At 43.0% G+C, this 22,456-nt stretch overlaps 1 protein-coding gene across 6 annotated transcripts in view; it reads left to right on the forward strand.

Moving 5' to 3' along the window:
* The first annotated feature begins 16,781 nt into the window (after positions 1-16,781).
* SLC4A7 (solute carrier family 4 member 7) overlaps positions 16,782-22,456 on the forward strand; it is a 96,724-nt gene continuing 91,049 nt past the window's right edge. For 3 of the 6 annotated variants that reach the window (XM_069771032.1, XM_069771025.1, XM_069771036.1), the window contains exon 1: positions 16,783-16,992. In XM_069771032.1, the coding sequence (XP_069627133.1) occupies positions 16,945-16,992 (48 nt within the window). In that variant the 5' untranslated portion in view covers positions 16,783-16,944. Of the gene's footprint in view, positions 16,993-22,456 lie in introns of all 6 variants that reach the window. The other 3 variants (XM_069770993.1, XM_069771010.1, XM_069771050.1) reach the window with 2 other exon arrangements.

The following is a 22,456-nucleotide window of genomic DNA, read 5'->3' on the forward strand; positions in this document are numbered from 1 at the left end:
AGTACAGACAGTTAAGAAGGGAAGCTATGTGGTCCCACAAGCACCAAGTTACCCATGGACTGAGTAGTCATTGGTTTTGCAAGTGTCTGGAAAATTTCATCTTGCATTCTGCAAGATGTGTGAATGCTGTCCAGTGAGTACCTTGTCAGAATTCATTGTTTGAGAAACATATTTGGGTGTAGGCACTTGCAAAGCTGTGTCAGCAAGTGCCTGTCAGCTGCACTGTGGAAACTGGCCACATGTGCAGTCTCTGCTTGCCACAGTTGTGAGGTGAAAGGTGTTAGTTTAAACTGCTTACTCTGGTGCAGTGGGGATGCATGTAGCTGCATATTGCACGTGGGCCGACAGGCTGTCACACGCTACTTTCCAATATCAGGATCACTTTCAGTGCTCTGCTAGTCTCCTGCTGTGCTTCTCAGTGCAACTTCCTGGTCCTTTCTTTCAGTCTGCTTCATTGGGACATGCCTCTGGAATAAGTTGATCTTAAAAATTTCAATTATTTATTCTCTAGCTACCTGTATACATCTCATACCTTGAGAAGGAGGGGGAATGTAGATTGCAGGCTTCCTGAGTGAGAAAGTGTGTGCCACAGAATCACTTGAACTGTCTTCCCTTGCTCTTACTGTATCTCTTTCAAAGCCTAGATTTAATCTGATGAAGGACAGAGTTGTTCCTGTTGTACATGAAGTCCGTATCCCTCCTCAATGTATATTTGCCATCAGGGACAATCCCTCAAATCTAATCTCGGTGGGCACTGCCAGCAGTTCTCCTCCTGGGTCTTACGAAGCGTGAGTGACAACACTGAAGTGGCATCATCGCCAAGTTTGTCAAGGACCTTTCTGTTCTGGAGGAGAGCAGCCTGGATTGTGTGTTTTCCTCACTACTTCTTCTTGCTGTGCCTTTGCCTAGTGTGTTTCTCAGCAGAGCCCCCACTTTTGCTTTCTATGCTGCAGCAGCCATGTAAATGTGTCCTGCAGTGGGATCTAAGGGGCAATACAAGACCACAGGCCTAAGGGATCCAAGAATCCTTTCCCAGGCAGCAATACAGTTTTGAGCTGGAGATTTTGCATGGCAAGGTGGGCTGGGAAATGGGCTTTGCAAAAAAGAGTGATGACTCTGGTGTCTTGGTTCCTGGGTGGTGGAGTTCTAGCACGCAGCTGAAGTAGATACTGCGTCAAGAACAAAGACACTGTGGGGTACTTGCTGGAGGATTGTTCTTATCAGGACCAGTCAAGTAGCACCTGTGCTGGCAATCTACTGTCAAAGTATGTCCAAAGAGTACTTAGTTTCTGCTGTCTTATTTTAGTAACATAGTCTCGAGTTTGTTACCAGGAATCATGTTTGGGCCTGTTAACAAATGTAATTTGGGCTGCCAAAGATTTATAGTATGCATCTTGCTTGGGGACTGTAGGAAGGATAGAAGGAACGGCTTTTGATTTGTCCCTACCTTATTGCCTGAAAAAAATGTGCTGGTAGTGCTGAGTCACCTCCTTTTCATCCTGCGAGCTTGGTTTCTTGAGGAATCTCTACATTTGAAATAGCATGGGAGGCAGTGAGGCATCTTGTGTCAGCAGCATGCAGGTGACACGCAGGGCACTTTCACCAAAGCCAAAAAGTGTGGACTTACTTTACTAGAACCGGGCTGAAAAAGGGCTCAAGGTTAGACCATGTATCTGAAGACAGAGCGGAACAGCCACTGTCTGTGGTGTTTAGACAGTATGATAGGAAAAGCACAATCCCTCCTCTCTTTTATAGTAAGGCCTGCTGGCTTGGGTCACTCTGCTGCTCCTGAAGACACATCTGAAGCTGTAGTGGCTGGAGTGGCTTTTCATCACGGAATTCTATTTCTTTCTGCTGAGCCTCACAATAACCAGTATGTTTCCCTCCTTCAGACTAGACTATCGAAGTGCAGGCACAGTGAGCATGCATAACAGCTAGTTTATTTAGTAGTGTCCAGCCCAGCAGTAACATAAGTGTTTCTTACCTCTTTTTTTTTTTTTTTCCTATGTATCAGTCATAGCAATGGTAATAGCAACAGGTACCACCACTGGAAGTGTTGCTACTGTTACATACATCACGTAGTCTGTGAATGACTGATGTATTGGATCTAGGATACATCATTTTTTATCGCCTTGTGTCTCTAGCTGAAATTTTTGTTCTGTATTTGTATTTGTACAGTATCTAGCACAGACATAACCAGTACCTCAAAGAATACAGTCACATAAACAAGTCTTGCAAATGGGCAGGGTAAGTAAACAAGAAGGATATTTTTGATTTATATTTATAGGAAGTTGTCACTGTAGGTCAGCCATTTCACCCATGTTAAGTGCAGGGGGATTGGAAGGGGAAGAATAAGATAGCTTAGGGTATGCTTATGGAGAGCTTTGGCTAACTGTCAGGAGCTGCAAGAGGAAAGTGCAAGGCTCTGGTTTGAAAATCTAATGGAGGGGACAGAAGAATCTGATGTGATGGGCAAACTGGAGATCAGAATAAAGGTGCAGTATTGCAGCAACTGTAGCTGAACTACTGGGCCTGCCATGGTCCTCTCTCCTTCAAGGGCTGAGCCAGCCAAAAATTAATCCCTCTTTTTAGGATTGATTTGCAGCTGGCTCACCTCCCTGAACAGTTGCAGAAGCAGCAGTGCTAGCACAAGAGAGGTAAATGGTTGCATGCAGAGTGGAGTGGGACTGCAGCAGCCCAGATTCAGATTAAATTATACAGCTATGGGACCACACGCAGCCTTCTGACACTAAGTGAGAAATAATAGGTGCAAGGGGAGGAGTCACTAGTTAATGTGTTGATTTTTCCTTACTGCCATGACCTCTGCAAACAGCTAATATAATCTCGCTCTTGGGGACTAGATTTGAACAGAGCATTTCAGTGGTAGAAATAAATTGTGGGACATACTCCCTTGTACGGAACAATGTGCAAAACTTGAAACTTGGTAGTTGCAATAAGCCCTAGGACTGTAACTTGCCTCTGGCCTAGCCATCTTGAGAGGGCAGTGATATAATAAAACACTTGAGGTATTTTGGGTGTAGCTTCTCACAGGGGAAAATCCTTTTCCTCTATACCCAGAGGGAATGTATAGTAGCCAGAAATGTCTGATTACTGTTGCTTCTGCCCTGAGACATAATGGAATTTATAATCTCTGTCGCAAAGCTGTCCTCTTTTGATGGAACCATTTTTATTCACTCCGGGTCTTCTCCAAAAATACTGTTGGCAAAAGAATTTTATTTTAACTAAAAACTGAGAAGAGGGAAAGCCAGATGTGCTCTTGAAAGCTAATAATTCTGGCTCTAGAAGAAATTGTTTTCTAAATAACATAAGTCCTTGCAGTCTGTTCCTACTAGTGCCGGAGTTCTTTGGGGAGTTATTCTAAACTCTAGTCCTCAGCAAAGTAAGCTTTCCTGCAGCCAAGTATTAGAGTTAACCTCCAAGCTTTATTTTTATCTACAGTTTTCTTGGCAAATGATGAAGCTTATGTTTGGCATTTTATTTCCTCTACAATTTTCTATCTTTGGTTTGTATTACACTTTGCAGAGCTTAGAGTTTATACAGGGTTTTGGGTGGGTGATACAAAGTCTAATAAGTTTCTGTATAACCTAATTTAGAAGCTTAAACAAAGAAAGCCATATCTTGTATTGGAAGATTTGTGCAGAGCTTTGCTGAACTGATGTTATTGTTGAGTGAACAACTATTTTCAGTAGTGTTTTGTTTTTCTTTCAAATGAAACTAATAGAGAAGAAGGTGGAGAGCAAATTTCTTACTAAAATGCAATACAACAGTAACACTTAAATATCTTGGAGGATCTGAGACTAGAGGCCAAACTAGGGGGCCTAACATCATTATTATGTATATTTTCTTTGAGAAATCAAATCCTAGAAACTTTGTTTTTACACACAATTTTGATATGCTAGATTTCTGGAATGTGTTTCTCTGCAGCTATCATAGTAATTTTATATTACATAGAGCAAAAAGTGTGTATAATGATTACAAGACTGTATGTTCTTATTGTACCTTGCAACTAGGGAAGGAAAAGTATGTTACAACCACTGGTTGTACTAAGTCAGAACTGCATGCGTAAACCCAGTTTCTGTATCTGCTAGTGTAAGTGGATGTTTTACTCACAGCTTAAGCAGGATTGATTATAAATGAAATTGCCAAAAACACTCCAAACCACACCACACAGCTGAAGATAGAAAAAGTTGTTGCTGTATGTTTTTACTTTCACAGAACAATATAAATAAAAGCTTAAGACAAATGCTGATGGGGAGATAAGGTGGAATGGCAAACCATTCACAGTGCCTGTGCCTTCAAAGTTCAGCAGAGTGGTGGCAGTTTTAAACCGGGAAGTCTCATATGGGTTTGTTAAACAGACTTCTAGTACTGGTTTAGATCCAGAATTTGGGAAGGAATAAAATACAAAATATTTCTTAGCTATAAATGGCAACTCCCATAAAAGGCAAAAGAGAGTCATAAAATGTCAGCAACTGTCTGAGGATATGTCTATATGGACTATTTCTCACTAGGGTGATTAGCCCCAGCAGGGCGCCATGCTAATGCATCAACTTGGTTCTCAGTTCAGAATGGCTTTGTGACTCGTCAGCTTTTTTTCCCTGTCTCTCCCTGCACACTTTTGAGATGATATACTGCTACTGCTTAGGCTGTACATGGGCTGCTTGACAAGGATGCAGTCAAGCCAGGGTAGCCAAAATGATTTACACAAGCTGCAAATCTTTAGTAAGAAAGACTTTTGCTCAGAGTATATCTTGTGCAGGGAAGAATGAAACAGCAGAGACTGTATTTGGCTTTTTCTACCCCTTCTGCATCCAGGCCAAGATGTTCTTCTGTGAGACGTATTTAGTATGGGTCTTTATATTCAAATAGTGTTGGAGTATTAGAACTATAAATATGGGAAAAAGAAAAAAAAAAAAAAGAAAATACTTTCTAAGCTCAAATAAAACAGATAACTCTCCTGCAGCCTGTTTATGTGCTGTAAATGGGATCTTGAAAGTGGGTATATGTTAATTTTAAGTGCAAACATGCATTTAGATCACTGGTAGAAATCATCAAAGTCAACATCCTAAAAATCAGCTAAGCCTAGGATGTTTTAGGTAATACTTCTGCTGTCCTATGATACTTTGTACTTGTGGCAACATTCTTTCTTTGGTGCCATAGGAGCTTCCACTATTCTGGAGATGGTGATAATATTTGTTTCAAAAACCCTCTTATATCCACTGATAAAATGCTTAAACCAGGGTAGTGAACATCATTATTTTTTTTAAAGAAGAAAGAATCTGAAAATTTGTATCAAAACCAGAGGTTAACAGAAATTCTGTGCAACTCTCCACAAAACACTAGTGAGTCTGCTGATATGTCTCAGAGCCACTGCTTTTAGTTAATATTACTACTAGGGCAATAATACTCATGTCACTGTGGGTAATCCTGTGAAAAAGTGAGCTCAGTGTTCAGTTGTGGGCAAACTAACCAGCAGAATGTTAGAAATTATTAGGAAAAGAATACCAAATAAAAAGAAGGTACTGTTATGTTAGTATTAGAAGCCTGCAGTTTCAATGCTGTACACAGCTGTGCCTCAGAGTACAGCAGAGCTGGAATGAGGACAGGAGTTCAGTGGTACAAACTGACTTTTACGCGGAGGAGGGACCATAGTGACCTGGTCTAAATGATCACCCCTGTCCTCAGGAAAAGATAGCCCCTTCCTCAGAGTCATAAAATGACAGAAGTTTACAAAATCACATGTGATACAGGGAAAATTAGCAAGAAATGGATATTTGCTATTTCTTGTAACTTATCTAGGAACTCTAACTTCTTCAGCTACAAGGCAGTTTAAACACAGAAGGCAGTTGTTTGCTCAGCAAAAGGATAAATTAATTCAAATATATGTTGGAGAAAGTCATGGCCTATTTGTCTATTGGCAGCTCTTGAACATGATGGTGTGGAGACAGCCTTCAGGCTAAGAGATCCCTACGCTGGTTGCTGAGAACTGGGAGGGTGTACCAGGGGAAAGATCATGCTAAAATTCTTCTGTTTCTTTTTCTTTTTTTTTTGCTAAGCCTCTGCTGTGGGCCAGTGTAAAAAGCAGAATATGGAACATAAAGAGCTATGATTTGATCCAGTACAGAGTTTTTTACTATTCTACATTTCTTCTTGCAGGTACCTTGAACAATGAGCCCAAATGAGGTGTGTGTCCTACATGATACCATGCCTGAGGGAGTAACACAGGGATCCTTGCCTTGTTTTCTACTGAAGACTGGGAGTACTTTTGTGCATGCAACAGTCACCAAAGTAAGCAAGAGCTTCGTAACTGGGACCTGACTTAAAATGAGAGTAATGAGTTAGGTTCAAGATTTATGCTTATTTTCTTTTTTTTTTTCCAGGTTTGACTATTTGAAGTTTAAATTGTTACCTGTGCACTAAGTAAAGAACCTAGATATTCTTAAATTTTAGGGTAACTGCTGTAAGCCATTTGGCATATGTGGCAATCTAGTCACAAACACAGACATCTGCTTACAGAGATAAAGCATTTCAGGGTAGGTAGCCTGGTTTAAAAGATGTAAATAATTTTTTGTGTCTTGTAAATCTCCCAAATAATCCACTTCCATCTTGTTTCCATGTAGTTTCTCTTTCCTTGTTATTTATTTAAACTTAATTTCTCTAGCTATTGATTCTACTTTAAGACTTTAAAAGAGGAAATCTAACATACTGAACTACATTTGCAGATAGAAAGTTGCCAGAAAAATAGTCAGTAAATAGTATTTAATAAATAGCAATTCCAATATATTTCATAAATTATCTAATATCTGATTTTACCAGTCACTTTGGATTCATTCCTGAGTGAATGTTGTGTATGAAACTTTCTGCTATGGTAGTTGAGCTGCGTGATCACAAAGAGAAAAGTTTTGTCTTTCAAGAAAACTGACTTTTCTATTATCAGACAGGAATTTGAGACCATCCAACTATAGTGCACCTTTAAAATAGACCATAGTAAAGAAGTAGTATTGTGAAGAGTATAAAGAGCATTTTAGCAGCACAAAGATAGTGTGGTCTATCCCATGTACTTGTAAAGCTGTGCAGAACAACTTTTTGCAGTAAGAAATAAACAAGAAATGAAACTCACAGTACAAAGGAATTTTGAAAGCACCTGCATGGAAGCTGAATGTGTCAGTACAGCCAGATGATTCTTGAAGATGGGGAGACAGGATAAAATTTTAATTTTGCAAATTCAGAGGAGGAAAATCTAAGCAGCTCTTTATCTTTTATGCCTAAATTTTGATATGGATAGACAGACTCCAAGTTGCTTTTTCACCTCTTCCCCCACTAATACCAATCTATCAATCAGTAAAAGACACTTTTGAGATAAAATAATTACATTTTACTAAAACTGAAAATCTATGTGGTCTGGCTATAGGCATTTTTAATCCTTTGCTAGACAAATGCAAGTACAATAGCAAACTTCTGCTGAACTTCTATATTTTTTTTTCCCAGATTGGCCTGTAACTTGACAGACAAATCATTTTGTAATAGCTGCTGAATTAATGTGAAGTCCATAATTCAGATCTGAAACTCTTAAATGCAACTTCTCCATAATTGGAAATTCAGTGCCTAGATGTCTGTCAGGGACAGAGCTATTTGTATCATGCCAAAAACAACTTGGTGGTTCGCAATCACAAGGGAAAACTTAGCTTCCCAGCTGGCTGATGGGATGTAATCTGACTCCTACTCAGTTACCAGAGTGCTGCAAACATGTGTTCCATTTGTTGATGGAACAATTGTCCTGGATAGCATTTACTTACTATTCGGTACTTTCATAAATACTATAAGAACTTAGGTTGTATAGCCGAGAAAGTGCAGGTAGCAGGTTCCATTTTCACTCTGATGGCCTGGGGCCATCACTTCTAAGCACACTGCCAGCTTACTCAGTAAATCCTCTAGACTGGAGTACAGCAATTTAGGAACTGAGAAAGATCATGCTGTACCTTGCTTTCCTTAGCTGGCCATTCTTATTTCTGGCTGCTTTCTTCTTGCTCTAACCCTCGTAGCTTCTTTGCCCAAAATTGACTAATGGGTGGGATTTGTGCCACAGCGATTTCCAGACTGGAAGCAGAGTAAGTCAGTCATTAGAATACAAATCACATGCGTGGAAGAGTCCTCAATGACAAGAACAAGAGTGTACTTTGACAGTGGCTCAGGAGAATATTCAACTGTGATCTGGTTTTTCTAGACCCTTCTGCGGACATCCCACCTCTTAGAACAATCTGATGAATGCTTCGTCATTAAAAAAAAGATACAAGAATAGAACAGATTACAAGGACCTGGAAAGCATTACTTTGTTTTGTGTTATCTATTGGTGATTTGTGGGGAGTCATCTTTGCTAGAGGGACAGTAATCTCTGGATTTGTGCTGTAATCACTTTATCTCCTGAGCGATGCAGCTAAATTTGCCATTGATTCTTTTTCCTTTCAGTTGAGAATTTTAATGTAGTGCATTGTTATGGTATTTAGTCTTTAGAAGTCTCAGATAGGAGACTTGAACTTTCTAGAAGTCGCATTTACACAAGGGACTTCAACAACAGTCCCCTAATGAGGAGGTTATATTGTCAGTAATTCCTAATCTGATTTGCATTAGGGAATACATACAGCGCATTAGCAGCACTGTCGTCTTAAAGTTAATTACAACATAACAAAATGTGGGACATGAATTTGACTTGTAAATAAATGTTTCTTATATCTATACTCCTCTATCAGTGCCAGAAAACCAGAGGTAGTGGGGATGATGATCTATGCAGTAAGTATTTCTCTTTAAGTGAGGGAAGAAGAAAAGTAGGCCACCCACTTCCTCCCCCAAAATATCACAAAGCTGTGCCTAGTGGGACGTGTAACCTCATTTGCATCAGTCATGTCCTTCATCAACAAACACATTTTTCACTATCCTTTCCATGCTCTGTTAGAAGCAACATTCAAATCTGTTCTCTCTCAGGAGGCCAGGAGTGAAAGAGTTGCCTCGCTGTCTTATTGGTATATTCTTGCCAATGCCAATCTTCTTGCTTAATTCTCCTTTTAAAGTAAAAGTTTCCTAACTCTTGTGGAGAAAATAGAAATATATAGGGTTCTGCTTGAACATAAGAGTTGGAAAAGGCAATGTTTAATAAATTTGATGAAATTCAGTAACACACTTAAGTTGCAATCATTAATTAGATAATATTTTATTATAATTTGATTTATTATAATGATTTATTTAAATATTAAAGGACTATGACCTTGTTATGTCGCTGTTTTCTGTCCCTAAGTACCTTACCTCTCAAGACCTGAAACTTCTCAAATATAGGAGAAAAGTATCTGAAGTTAGACATGCTTTTTGGCTACGTTGTTGGTCAGAAAGCAAAGACCACAACAGCAAATTGAAAACTCAGTACATAGTAAAGATACTTCATTCAGAAAAGTAGTGATTACATGAATATAGTGTCTATTTTTGTTATTATTTTTTTAGCCAAGTTACATAGTTTCATAAACAAAAATTAATACTGATAGTGTACTGAATAAAGAATGGTTCTACTGATAAAAAGTTACCCCCCACTTTTATGTTTAAACTGACTATTGAGAGAAAGGAAAATGATGTTACAACTGTTTTTAAAGGTATAGTCACCAGATCCTGGGTGAAGACCTTGTGGTAAGACATTGTGAAATAGAAATGCCAACTCTGAAGGCATTTTGTATGTAGATAATTGGCATGTAGTTAATTGGGTGTTTTGGAACTGAGTCCAGAGGGTGTCCAAACTCATTTAGAAGTTGGCTTTTCATCACAACAGGTATGATTAAACTCCCTGGGGTGATGGAAGAGAAATTGTGTGGGAAGAATATGATCATCTAAAGAGCCTTATGGGAAAAGAGATTTGGTGTCCCATATTGCACAATTTACCTCAGCTACCTGGAACCCAGGATATGTGAGTATCTTTGGTGCTTATTTGGTATCTTTCTTCTGTGCATATGAAAATTTTTTACAGGAGTTAACTAATCTTTAATATTCTTCCCTGGCTGAAGAAGGGGTTGAAGGTTAAACTCCGGACTTTAGGCTAAGCAGTGCTGTAATAAAGGGTGCTGATTATTTTGATGAAATGAAGGCCTGCATGGGTGAGGTTAAAATATTACACTGAGAGCCTATATAGATAACAAGGAACAAGTGCAGCTGTGAAATGTGTGAGACTACAGGGTTGGAAAGAACTTCTTGGAAGCTTTTATTGGAAGAGTCCTCTCCTACTGCAGGCATTTACATGTTAAAATCCTTAATGACTACTTCAATGTCTATCTTTAAGTAGTTTCTTGCTTTCTTAAGGTTGCCATAGACCTGTCTCAAAAGGAATCCCTAGACCTTCATTCTGCTGGTGTCTAGAAACTTTTTCCAGCCTAAATTGTGCCAATGTTGTCTTTTAAGTTAAACAGCTGTTCCTTTCTTTGTCCTAGGGAAAAGTAAATATCATGGCTACCGTAGAGATAAACAATGTGAAGGTGGAATGTCAGGAAGGCCTCTTCTTGTAGTAAGCTGGCCACGATGACGCTGAGCTGGCACCCTGATCCAATGAGCGTTAAATGTATGATTAAGTCTGAGGATGGATTTCACTGCTTTTCTATATAGGGGGCTGAAATTTCTTGCATTTTAGATGTTGCACACAAGCTGGATGGGAGAAGAAATACAAATTTGTGTTAAAAATCAGCTGGATATATTTTCATATGCATAGAAATTTAACTGAAAATTTTCTTTAAAGTCTGCTGCTGCTACTGTTGATTGCCGAATTCCTTATTTGTGTTACTGTATTTGGACAAGGTAGGTCCTGTGTATGAGTAAAGCTGGTACTAAAGAGGGATAAATAGCAATAGATAGACACACAATCAACACATTTGGTAGTTTATTAGAGACCTTTCATAGTCTCTGACCATGCCTTCCAAAATGGCCAGGTTCTATACACTGAAGCTAGTAAATCTTTTCCTTCTGTCAAAGGTCTGTACTGATTTCAGTATTGTGACATACCAGAAAATGATTAAGCAGATTTTTTTCTTTTCTTGTTTTAAAGACAAACTGAAACAAATTTCCCTAGACTAAAAACTCTTTTTGAACTATGTAACAGCTCAAACACATATCTGTTTTAAAATGTGTATTTTACTTTCTCTTTATGTGGAAGAAAAAAGAAACATAAAGACAATTGATCTTCTGAAAGACAGGAGAATTGAGGAGAGAAAATGAAGTGGAAGTGATTTTATTTCCTAAGTAACCTGTCTTGACTTGCTATATACCTTTCAAACCTACTTTACTCATCTGAACCTGTACTCATTCAAGCTAGTGACTGTAATGATGGTGACATCACTGTTTTGTTTACACTGAAATCTCTTTTGAGGGCAATCACAACAGAAGTGGTTTTAGGAGAGGTATTGATTACGCCTCAACTTTGGAATTTGGTAATTTTGGTATGCCTCAAACATGCTGCACTTGTCCTCTAGTCTGCTTTTTTTTCATAGCTTTAGATTATGAACTCCTCAGGCCTGTGATTATTTCTTCATAAGCATTTAAAAACCGCATAGAACAATAAATCTTCTGGAAAGAAACAAGAATAACTTTGATCCTTGACCATATTAATATACAATAAATATTTAGTCATGATTTTGCATTTAATAATACACCCACAAGCTGTGCAGAGACAAGCACTCAACACTTGTAAATCTTAGTTTAGGATCTGCCAGAATGCAGGTTGCTATTAATTTTGATCCGACCCTGTTGTTCATGTGCCTTGTGAGATGGTGTTCATTTACACAGTTGCTTCAGTTTGTTGTTTTTTTTTCACAAGACCATTCTTACTGCATTCAGCACACAAAATATGACAGCATTTACTTAAAACACTGAGAGGTTGTTCATTATCTTAGTTGCGCAGACTTAGGATGTATTTATTACTTTTGTTATTTACTGCTCTGGGGGTGAAACTATTATTTTTCTTCTGTGCTTTTTACTAGTATTCAGCTTTACGTGTCTGATTGTTTTGTAAGCATTGACTTTCATGACAGCTTTCACAAGTATGGGAAGGGGTATTTATTCTTTTGCAGATGGCTAGCCAAATAATGTCAAGAGCTTCAACTAATCTTCAGTATCCAATTTTAGACTGCTGCAACTGGTAATTTTTTTTAAGTGTTAAGTATTGTATAACACTCATCTTTAAAATGCAATATCTTCTGGCTTTACTTGCAAATGTCTTTGGCTTTTTTGCAGTCTGAACCTGGCAAACAGGTACCTAGAATGTAAAGAATGCAGTTTATTTGACTAGGTAGGAGAAAGTTTCATTTTTTTAAATTGTAACGTAGAAAGTACATTGGCAGGGGTCTTGAGACTCTTCAGTTTTTCTGTTATACTTTGCATCCTAGCAGAGAACTGTTCTCTCCCTAGACCCTTTTCTTTGTCTTTAAGAGCATTAGGCCAGAATGCCTCTTTCTCCTTTTGCAGCTCTAGTTTTATGTGTTTCTTTCCTCACCCCTTCTTCCCCCCACCCCCTTTTAACATCTGATACTTACCTTTTTGATCCCCAAGACATCAGCATCTTTCTCCCCAAGCTTACTCCACTTCTTTGCTTGGAGCCAGTCTTCTCACCCTACCCAGGTGTTTCTTTTGCCTTCTGTACCCGTGTACCTGTGATTGTTTGCACTATTATTTGTGTCTCTTTGCCCTTATCCCGTTTGTTTGACTTTTATTACTCCTATTAAATGTTCTTTGTTCTAGTGCAGCTGTAAGAACCAATTGTTTGCATATGGCATCCCTCTCCCCCTCACACAGTGATTTCATTTCTTGAATTTATGTTTGCTTCTGCCAGCATCAGATGCTCTAGTGAGAAAGAAGGGCCACTCCCCTTATCTTCTTTTCCCCCTCAGCCCCTCTCTCCTTTTATCTTTCCATTGGTGGCTCCTCAGTCTGAGGCCCTGTCCTGGCTTTGGAAATAATTTCTGCTTTCTCTGGGGAGAAAAGGTAACAAGGACTATGGAATACTGACTTCTAGCATTTTCTTCCTTCACCATTCTTACGGCTCTTCTTAGGGGCACTACTGCTGCCAAAATAATCTCCTCTTGTGAGTACCCGCACCAGGTACTCCCCACCGTTAAAGCTGCCAATGTTTTCATTAATGATATTGTGTCAGCCTGTAAGAACAGCCAGTATTAACAGACAAAAACCTTGAGAAAGAGTCTGCTTTGGTAGAGGTAATGGCTGTTGCAGTTATGCCATCAAACACTGTCTTTTAATCCTGTTTGTGAGGTCTGTGGTAACTTCCTGCCAGAGGTCATACTTGCCAGAGCAGCTGACGACTGGAGTGGATCAGATGCTGGTGTCAGGCTGGATGGAAGGCGCTTTTATCAGCCCCTAACTTCCTTCCTTTGAGCCCTGTGAGTGCCTGATATAGTTGGCAAGAAATTTAAAGAGCAGGAGAGTAAAGGGTAAAGCCAACACTGATGGCTCTGCCTTAAGGATACAGGCAATTTCCTAATCAGAGATCTGGCTTATCCAACAATTTCTGCCTCTTCCATCCATGTCCGAGAATGTGTGTGGGGGCAGAGGGGGGAAAGGGAGGAAGAGGAGTGGACGAAAAGCACCATCAGGCCACTCTCGGTGGACCAGGTACATTATCTTATTAAAAATATTGATGATCCACTTCTTCAGTGCCACACAAGCCCTATCCATCTCCTTTCCTATGTCATCTGGTGTGTCAGTGACAGTTGCACTTTTGCTTGTATGCACAAAGCTGGCCTGTTTCTATTTCAATAACGGCTTTGGGAAAAGGTAGGTTTTGAACATTATGAAGTTCTGGTCAACTTGATGTGAACAGAGGCATCACTTTCTTTTCACTCGGGCAGCATGGCATGGGGAAGCTAGGTTGGCCTTTTCTGCTATAGTTATACCTACGGTGACCAGATGGAATGCAGTGAACAAACAAGTTTTTCAGCTCAGCAAATGACTGGGTGTTCACCTGGAGATACTGTTCTCAGTATAGTGTGCCAAAGGAAGTACGACGAATGAATTCTGGGACCTACTGAGCCTTGATTTGTCTATTGGGTATTCTCTGATGCCAGGGAAAAGAGCATCTCGTCAGAGATCCTGCTTCAGAGATCAAGAGGATAATGGAAAAGGAACATCCTTTAATGCAAAAACCTAACTGACATTCATGTCAGTAGGCTCCTTTTTGATGGACTAAACATTCTTCTCTGGCTGAGTTTTTAGAAACACTCTGTCTGCTGTCCCCTGAGGAACCTCACCAAATACTGTAGTTTACTGCACATTATGGGAAGTCCTTACGTTAGATATTACTGTTCTCTGGGTTGAGTCCTCTGAGAATGGAGAAGTTCTATGCTCATGAAGATGGGCTGTATTGATCCCAATGTCAAAGGAGGACCTCTGTGATCTGCCTCCCAAGACACCTATTTAGCACTAATCATGTGGGACCTGAAGTAACAATCCATCCGCATTATACCCATGCTGTCTAGTGTGAGATCATTTTCAATGGTTTATCTGAGTTGAAACTCTGCCAGTACTGTTTTTGGAAGAGGAAAGGGCAGAATAAGTCACAGTTATACTGTAGGTATATCAAGGCACTTCATATCGAGGTTATTATTTTTGTGGTGGTTGTGCACAGTGCTTTATTTCTGTCTATTACCTGTTCAAACTCAGCTCAGACCTGATCCAGGTCATAATCTTTGATTGGAGAACGTGTTAAGATTACTCCCACTTCAACCAGTTCCATGCAGCTTGCCTTACTTCCTCTCCTCAGTGCAACTAGGCAGGTGTAGCTTACACTAATGATATGTTCCTCAAAGTACAGGTTATAGTGACCTGGTGTAGACCCATGCCAAGTCATTAATTTGAAAGCTTCCTCCGAGTTGTATGGGTCAGGAGCTCTGGCCTTACGGCCAGGATTGATCTGTGCCCAGTGCCATCCAACAGAGTGTGCACCTGCAGTTCCTTCCAGGACACCTGCTTCTGTTCAGAGAAACAGTGAGCTCTTTTCATCTGCAGACTCACCTGTCTCTGCCAGTGCCTCTCCCGAAAAGCCCAGAGAGGACTACTGGTCACCAACCAGCTCTTCTTGCCCACGCTCAGGCAGAGGTTGAGAGCCTTTTGCTGTCCTGTGGCCAGCCTCCAAAGCAAGCGGGTCTCTGAAGCTGTGCTAAGCCTCCTGCTGGTAGGCAGTAGGAGAGGCCTGGTTTGCCTCTGCAGACAGGTTTACATTTTTGTCTGCGGGCTCTGCAGAGCCTCCTTTTATAGTGTTAGTCCAGCACGGTGTTTGCTGATGCACGCGTTCCTTTCATTTGCTGCTTCTAAAGCTACTGATAAGACCAGCAGCTCTCTCGTCTCCATTTCAGGGGGCTTGTTTGAGACCCAGACTAATTCTGATGCCCTTGCCTTGATCTGTCTCGACCGTGTTACATCTGCGTCAGCTCGCCTTCTCTTTTACACTGCATCTCCTGTGATTCCAGTCTGATCCTGAAATCTCTGTGCCTCTCTTCAAGTGACCCATCCGGACTGTGTCACTTTCAGAAGACAAGCTGGGACTTTCAGAGTTCTTTCAGAGTTCCCGTGCTGTATGTAACAAGTAAGCCCTAAGCCCAAACCATCCTGAAAGCGGTCCAGGGTATTGGCTGTATCGCACGTGTTGTGGAGCTGTGTGGCATGTCTGCCCTGCCGGGGCATGTCGACTCGTTGCATTTATGGGATTAGAGCTTCATTGACAACTGCATCCAGAAGTCCTGGGCAAATAAGGGCTGCCTTCTAGTCTGGCCAGGCAGCGTTTCAGGGTGGAAGAAGGGGCAACAGCATACAACTCCCCCTGCCCCCCAAACCGGAGTGGGCGTAGTTAGGAGAAGCCCCAGGGTGACGATGCCAAGGGTGATGATTTCCAAGCGGAGGAAGCGTGAAAGGACGGTTCGCCGGCTGCGCGTGTGCGTGTTCGGTCCTACCGGCGCAGGGGGCTTTAGACGCCAGCGTGCCCAGGAGGGCGCCCGCCGTCTTCACAGGGGCAGCAGACAAGGCTAAAGTTACCTCTGCTAGACACGTGTAAACGGCTGCTTCTTTCTAAAAACTTGTACTGGAGCCAGGCTTTACAGAGGCAGCCAAAAGCACAACCTTGACACCGCCCCCCCTCCGGCCTGCTGAATAAAGGACTGTTGGAATATTTATACAAGGGCAAGTAATGTTATTTTTGGAAGTGCTGAATTATTTTGGTTACTTTTCTCCAAAAAACCCCAGCCCGAGGCAGGCACCTGGCATGGGAGACTTCAGCTGGCGCGGTAAAAGCGTTGGCAGAAGCCACCAGCCAGTGGCACGGGGCGCTGCGCGAGGCCAGCGTCAAACCGCCGCCCTCACCGGCGGCGCTACCGCTCTCCGCCGACCCCGCGGCCCGCCCGCGCGGGGCCCGCCGGCCCCGCCAACCCGGGGCTCGAGCCCTTCCGTCAGGCGGAGCTGGCGCGCCCCGCCAACGGCCGGCCTCCGCGCGGAAGGCGGCCGAGGCGCGGCGGGGGCAGCCCGCCACGCGGCTCCGCGTGCGGCCGCCGCCGCCGCCACCCCCTCCCGCGCCCCGCGCCCCGCCCCGCCCCGCCGCGCCAGACCCCGGGGGGCCGCGGCGGGGCGGGGGCGTCGACGCGCCAGGCGCTGCGCTCCCTCCCATTGGCTGGTGGCGCTGCCGGTCGCGCGCGGGGCGGGGGGAGCGGGCGCGCCGAGTCGGTCTGGGCTCGGCCCCCGGCGCGGCGGAGTAGTCGCGGCCGCCCCGTCCTGAGGGCACCAGCGCCGCCCGCCTCCGCCAGGCAGCCAGCCGCGCAGCCCCCGTCCCAGCTCCGGCCCCGGCTCCGGCTCGCCGTCCGCCTCCCGTTCCGCGTCTCTCTCCCGGGCGATCTCGGCGGGGCCGCGATGGAAGAGGAGCGGGCGGGCGAGCAGATGAGACCGTTGCTCACCACGGTAACGCGGGGGTGGGGTGCTGGGGGGCGCACAAAGGGCCGCCGCGGGGCAGCGCCTCCCGCCTCGTGCGCGGGGCCGCCCCGCTCCCCTTTTGTGACGGGGCCGGGGCCGGGAGCGGCGGGGACCCTCCTCTGGCTCCCCACCCCTCGGCGGCCGCGGCGGCGGCGGCGCCGCAGGTACCTGAGCGCCCGGGGCTCCCCGGCCCCTCTCGCCGCGAGGCGGGAGGGCGCAGGTGTGCCCGCCGGCCGGCCGGCCTCGTGCGCGCGGCCGTGCCGCCCCCCCCGCCCGCCCCCGCGGCGAGCGGGCGGGGGGCAGCGGGGCCGGAGCCTTTGTTCCGCCGCTGAGCTCCGGGCGCCGCCGCGGCGTGCGCTCGGCGGCTGCGGCCGCCCCGTCCCCCCCCTTCCTTTGTGAGATCCCCGCGGGGCTTGTGCCGGCGGCGGTGGGCGGCGCGGCCGCCCCTGGCCTCGCCTTTCTCCCTGCCCCCGGCCCCGCTCGCTGACGAGTTCCTGGGCGAGGGAGAAGTGCGCACACATGGCAAGCGGCGAGCTTCCCCTTGTCGTCCTCATGTCGCCCGGCCGCGGAGTCGGGTCAGGCGGTGGATACGGTTCCCCAGCGGCTTTCTCGTCTTTGGGGGGGCGGGAGCGTTGGTGGGGGGGAGATGGATAAAACTACGGAGCTCGGGTTCATTTCCTTCCCGGGCCGGTGGCTAAGTAAAGCAGACATGTGTAGCCTTACTTCCTGTGCTACTGAAAAATACATGTGGTTCCAGAGTTGTAATTTCCCCTCCCTTCAGATGACTCAAGGTCTGGATTTTGTTAATGAGCCTCTGAGCCCTCACTCTGATGTTCCCCTTCAAGGCCTTTTCCAAAAAGGTGTTGCACAGCGACGTGTTTTCGGTGCCTGAAGAGGAGGGTTGTGTAGTTTGTGACACAAAGAATGGTGCGGCGGACGGAGAAATAGCACTGAATGAGAGCATGTGAGTTTTCATCATCTTTCCGCTACTCTTCAAGGAGAGACTTCAGTTGTGTTTGGTAAAATTGGCAATCTGTTGAAGTGCTAGCTTCCTGTGACATCAGTATGTTTAGTGTATCTTTCCTTTGTTGTAACAGGAGCGTTGGTAACTTAGTGGTTCAAAGTTCCATGAATTTTGCAAATTCCTTAAGATTATCACAGTCTTTCTATGTTGGCTTCAGAAACTAACGTATGTGCTCATCAGTAAAGGTTTTGTAGATCTGTTCTAGACCGCTTCTCTGCCTTCTTGTCTCTGTCCCAAAAAGGCACGTTCCCAATTCATGTTAGCTTGTTCGAGATAATTCTTGGTATGAGCAGACTGCTTGATAGATTTAATTCATGTTAAAACTACTTTGTCTCTCTGTAGGAGGTATCTCTTCTTAGCTGGCAGGAGAACACTCCCATCTAGTAAAGAGATGCTGGGCTGTATGGAGCAAGTTGCAAAAGCTTTGGACTTCAAGTGTATGGGGTTAAAGTGGAAGGTGCTGATGGTTGCCCTCAGGTGAATCCAAATGAAAAGAGGATTGCAGACTTCATGAAATCAGTTTGTCAGGCCAGGCAGAAGTCATTTAGGTTCTGCTGAAACAGAAATTAACTAGGGGCTTTTGGGACAGACGCATAAGCTGCTATAGTGCCGCATGGTCATTTTTGATGTAGGTGTTTTGAACAGAGGTGCTCAGTGGAGTGGTTCAAGTTGGTTTCTTCGTAACAGCAACGCCTAGTCAGGAGCCTGACTTTTGTGCTGAAGTGCATTCAGGAGGTAACTGCAGCTGAGACAAAACTGAAATGGTTAGAAAAGTGAGAGAGCGGAAAGATTGGTAGGAACTAGAAAAAAAAATTCTAGGGAAGACATGTGAAATAAATAGCTTAAAGAGAAGACAGGACATGCTGGTCTTTGGGCAATTACATAGTATAGCACTGTTGGATTTGTTGTGGTTTTTGTATGCAAGAGGTTTAATTTTATATACATGAAAGCTACTTAATCCAAAATACAAGTATTTTTGACAGTACAGCTTGACTTAGTTTTTCTAATCCTGTGGTTCTGGTAGTACAGGCCACCTTCCTGCTAGTAGAGCTTGCTGAAACTGCTTACCCGTGCATAGCTTTTTCAGAAATAAATGTCTCAGTAAGATGAAAGGACTTTGTAGAAAGTGTGAATCAAATCTGAGAACTGAAGTGCTGCGGCTTAAAAATACAGAGGCATGCTCAAACACCGAACTCCCTAATGCTTCCTTTTCTTCTTCCTCCAATGTTGGTAAATTAGGTGGTTCTGTGTTTATATAGTATTAGCTATATAATAAGTAAGCTCTGGTGCTTCTTGTATGGAGGAGCACCTCTGTCAGTCACCCCCCCCCCCGGATTTATTTCATCAAAAGTATAAAACACCCCTTAACCTCGCTTGTTTTGTATTTTAGGTCCAGTCTTAAAGAACAGAATCATCGAGTGTTTAGGACGTTGGTATTTTGAGGAGACTGCTTGGTGGCAGTGTGTACCTGAAAGTTGGAAGAGGGAGATGAAGCAAGTGCCTGATATAGTTATTGCAGCCAGAGAGCAGATGATGATCAGAACATCTGGGATGAGTAAAGAATACAATTGGAAAAAGATATGTAACTGCATAAATCCATGGTTCTTTCATACCTTACATACTGTAAGCTGTTCTGCCCCTCATCTTAGACAAGATGCATCATTATTGGAAAAGGTTCACTGCAGGGCAATGAGATACGAATTAGTTCCTGGATGAGAAATGATTGAACAGGCTAGGACTTTTCAGCCTAGTAGAGAAGCTGGGACAATGATATTAAGGCTCTATATAACTCCTGTGGAGAGAGCAGGTGAAGATGGAAGAGGAGGCACACAGTCAAATCAGAGTTAGGTGCCAGGTTCAGAACAAACAAAAGGAGGTGGTTCTTCACTCAGTGTAGGGAATTCACAGGTATACTTGCTACACAATGTATACACAAGAAGTTTTTGTGGACTTAAGGGGAGGTTGGACAAGCATTGGAAAACAGGTAACATTGAGGTTAGTAAATGGATGAGCAACAGCCTCAGGAAGTCTGAGTTGAAAGTAGCTGGAGGTTGTGAGTATAAGGGGGAGCTGTTGTATGCTTGTCTTGTTTCTCCTCTTCCCTCAATAGCTACTTACTGTCATTCTTTTTCTGTTTAAATAGGAGTGGAGCATGTTAGTATGTTGCTTTCTATACAGTGGTGATTTTGACAGTTACAGTGATGGTATTAAAATGCTAGGTGCTGTGTACCAGTGATCTTGGTTGTAGCTTCTAACTTTTGTCATTATGGTGTTTGTTACCAGATGGTTTGGTGGGTTTCTTTGCAACAGCCCTAAGTAGCATTTAAAGGAATGTGTATTGCAGTTCTGTTTATAGGTATTTTGCAGGTAATATTTTCAAAATATGTTATGTTATCTGAAAAAAAAAAAGTAGGTGGAAACTTTTTTTTCTTTAGTATTTGATACTACGTCATGTATATCATAAAATGTTCACAAGGTCGTAGACCATGCAGTATGTCTAAGTGATGGGCTTATCCTTCTTTGTGTTGTCTTTTTCTTTCAATGAAACAAATCTGGTTTTATCGCTATTCCACTGTAGGTGGTAATAGAACTGAAAGTGGCTCTTGTTGGAGAAGGGCGTATTTCCAGGCCTCTACTTCTGGCTTTCCTAATCAAAGCATTAAAGTAATGTGGTCTGCCATATCTTATTGAAGAGGGCATTAGTGTCCCTGTGCTTCTTCTGAAGTGGCTACGTGGTTGGCTACCACTTTATTTTTTAACAGCTGTGCATGCACATTATCAGGTGAGTTTTAGACTTACCTGTTCAACAGTGGTTGTGTTTCAGTGACAGCTTCAGGCTTTCACTTCAGGCTTCATTTGAAGACTCTTTTGGGTACAGCCCGCTTCAACACACATCATTGCCTCAACGGGGTCTGTCCATTCCTTTATACTGATGCATCTTTTTAATGCAACAGGGTAGTGTCTGGTACTCCAACTTCTCAAATCCATAACAAAACCCCTGAAGGCTTGTAGGAGTAGGGTAACAGATGTCAGAACCACTTGAAGTAAAAAAAATATACAAATTGAGGAGAAGTACCCCAACTGTCAGAATCTGCTGGTAGTTACAACAGTTTAATAATCAAAAATAGTGCTTTTTCTTTTCAAGAAAAATCTTAAATATGACTTCATTTTCATTAATTCATTTCAAGGGAGAACCAGGTATTTGGTGACAGCTAGACTGGAATACATGGTTTCTGAACTAGGCTTTGGTCCAAGTTACTGCATTTCAGATAGCTTTGTAACTGTCTAGCTATGTAGTACTTCTCTTAGGTGGTTATTGAAACAATTCCTTTTAAAATATGTTAGAAGTCTTGACTTACCTTGGTGGTAATTTATATGTAAGAATGTAACTAGCATCAGTACAGTAGAACAAAGTTTTACAGAATTGACTGCTTCATATCTTTCCATGTATCTTGGATGACTTACTGTTTTAGAAATTAAATAGTGAAAAGTGTTCTTTTGTGTGATTATTGGCCACCTTATTTGACATGTGGCTTTTGTGATGGTAAGTCAAATGACAGGTCTCGCCAAGAATTTTATGCTGGTACGTATAAATTTTTTTTGTATGAACATAGTAAGCTTGAACTGGTGTTTTCCCTTTATGGCTGGACAAGGGTAACTGAGGGTATGTTTGTACTGCATAACTGAGGACTGTGCAGGGAACTCTCCTCCCCCATGAGTTCATGGCATCTGGCTGAAGAACACATGCTCTCTGCAAGTTAAAGCAATACAGTTACACTGGTGTGGCAGTGCCCTAGCTAAATAGCCCTGATGAGAGAGAATTTTACTAGTCTGGCAACCTTGCAGACCTGAATCTGTGACTTGAGAGACAAGCTGCTTTTCTGTATTTTGCTGTTTGGGTAGGGTGCATACCTTGTACAACTTGCACCGTGCAGGGGGCTATGAGCAATGTCACTGATCACCTTTGGGTTGGAGTACTGTAAGCTGCTAGTGTGTGTGCTGGCAGTCTTTTTCAGTTCTTAAAAAGTTACCATGGCTGTCAAAAACTTGATGTGTTACTTCAGAACTTTCATTAGGCTTCACTGCAGTAGTTTTATCTGCTGTTGGGTATACTCAGTTGAGTAGTTGTTGCCTTGTATCCATGTGATTGATCTGCTTCTGTAGGTGACTTTAGACAAGTCACCATGGTGGCTGTTGGCTTTTGAATACTGATATCCTTTACACAAGGATATCTGACACACAAGATCTTTAGTGGCCCTGAAGTAGTACTTGGTAAATAGAGCTGCTCTATAACTAGTGATTGATAAAATACAGAGTATCTAACTTGAATGTACTTGAACTTAGCTAGGGAAGGTCTCCAAAGAATACTGTCATGCTTTTGGATAGCATATTCTAGAGTGATAAAGTTTAGGGACATTTCAAATTTTT

This window comes from Haliaeetus albicilla, chromosome 2, assembly GCF_947461875.1.
Source record: "Haliaeetus albicilla chromosome 2, bHalAlb1.1, whole genome shotgun sequence".
Classification (NCBI taxonomy): domain Eukaryota; kingdom Metazoa; phylum Chordata; class Aves; order Accipitriformes; family Accipitridae; genus Haliaeetus; species Haliaeetus albicilla.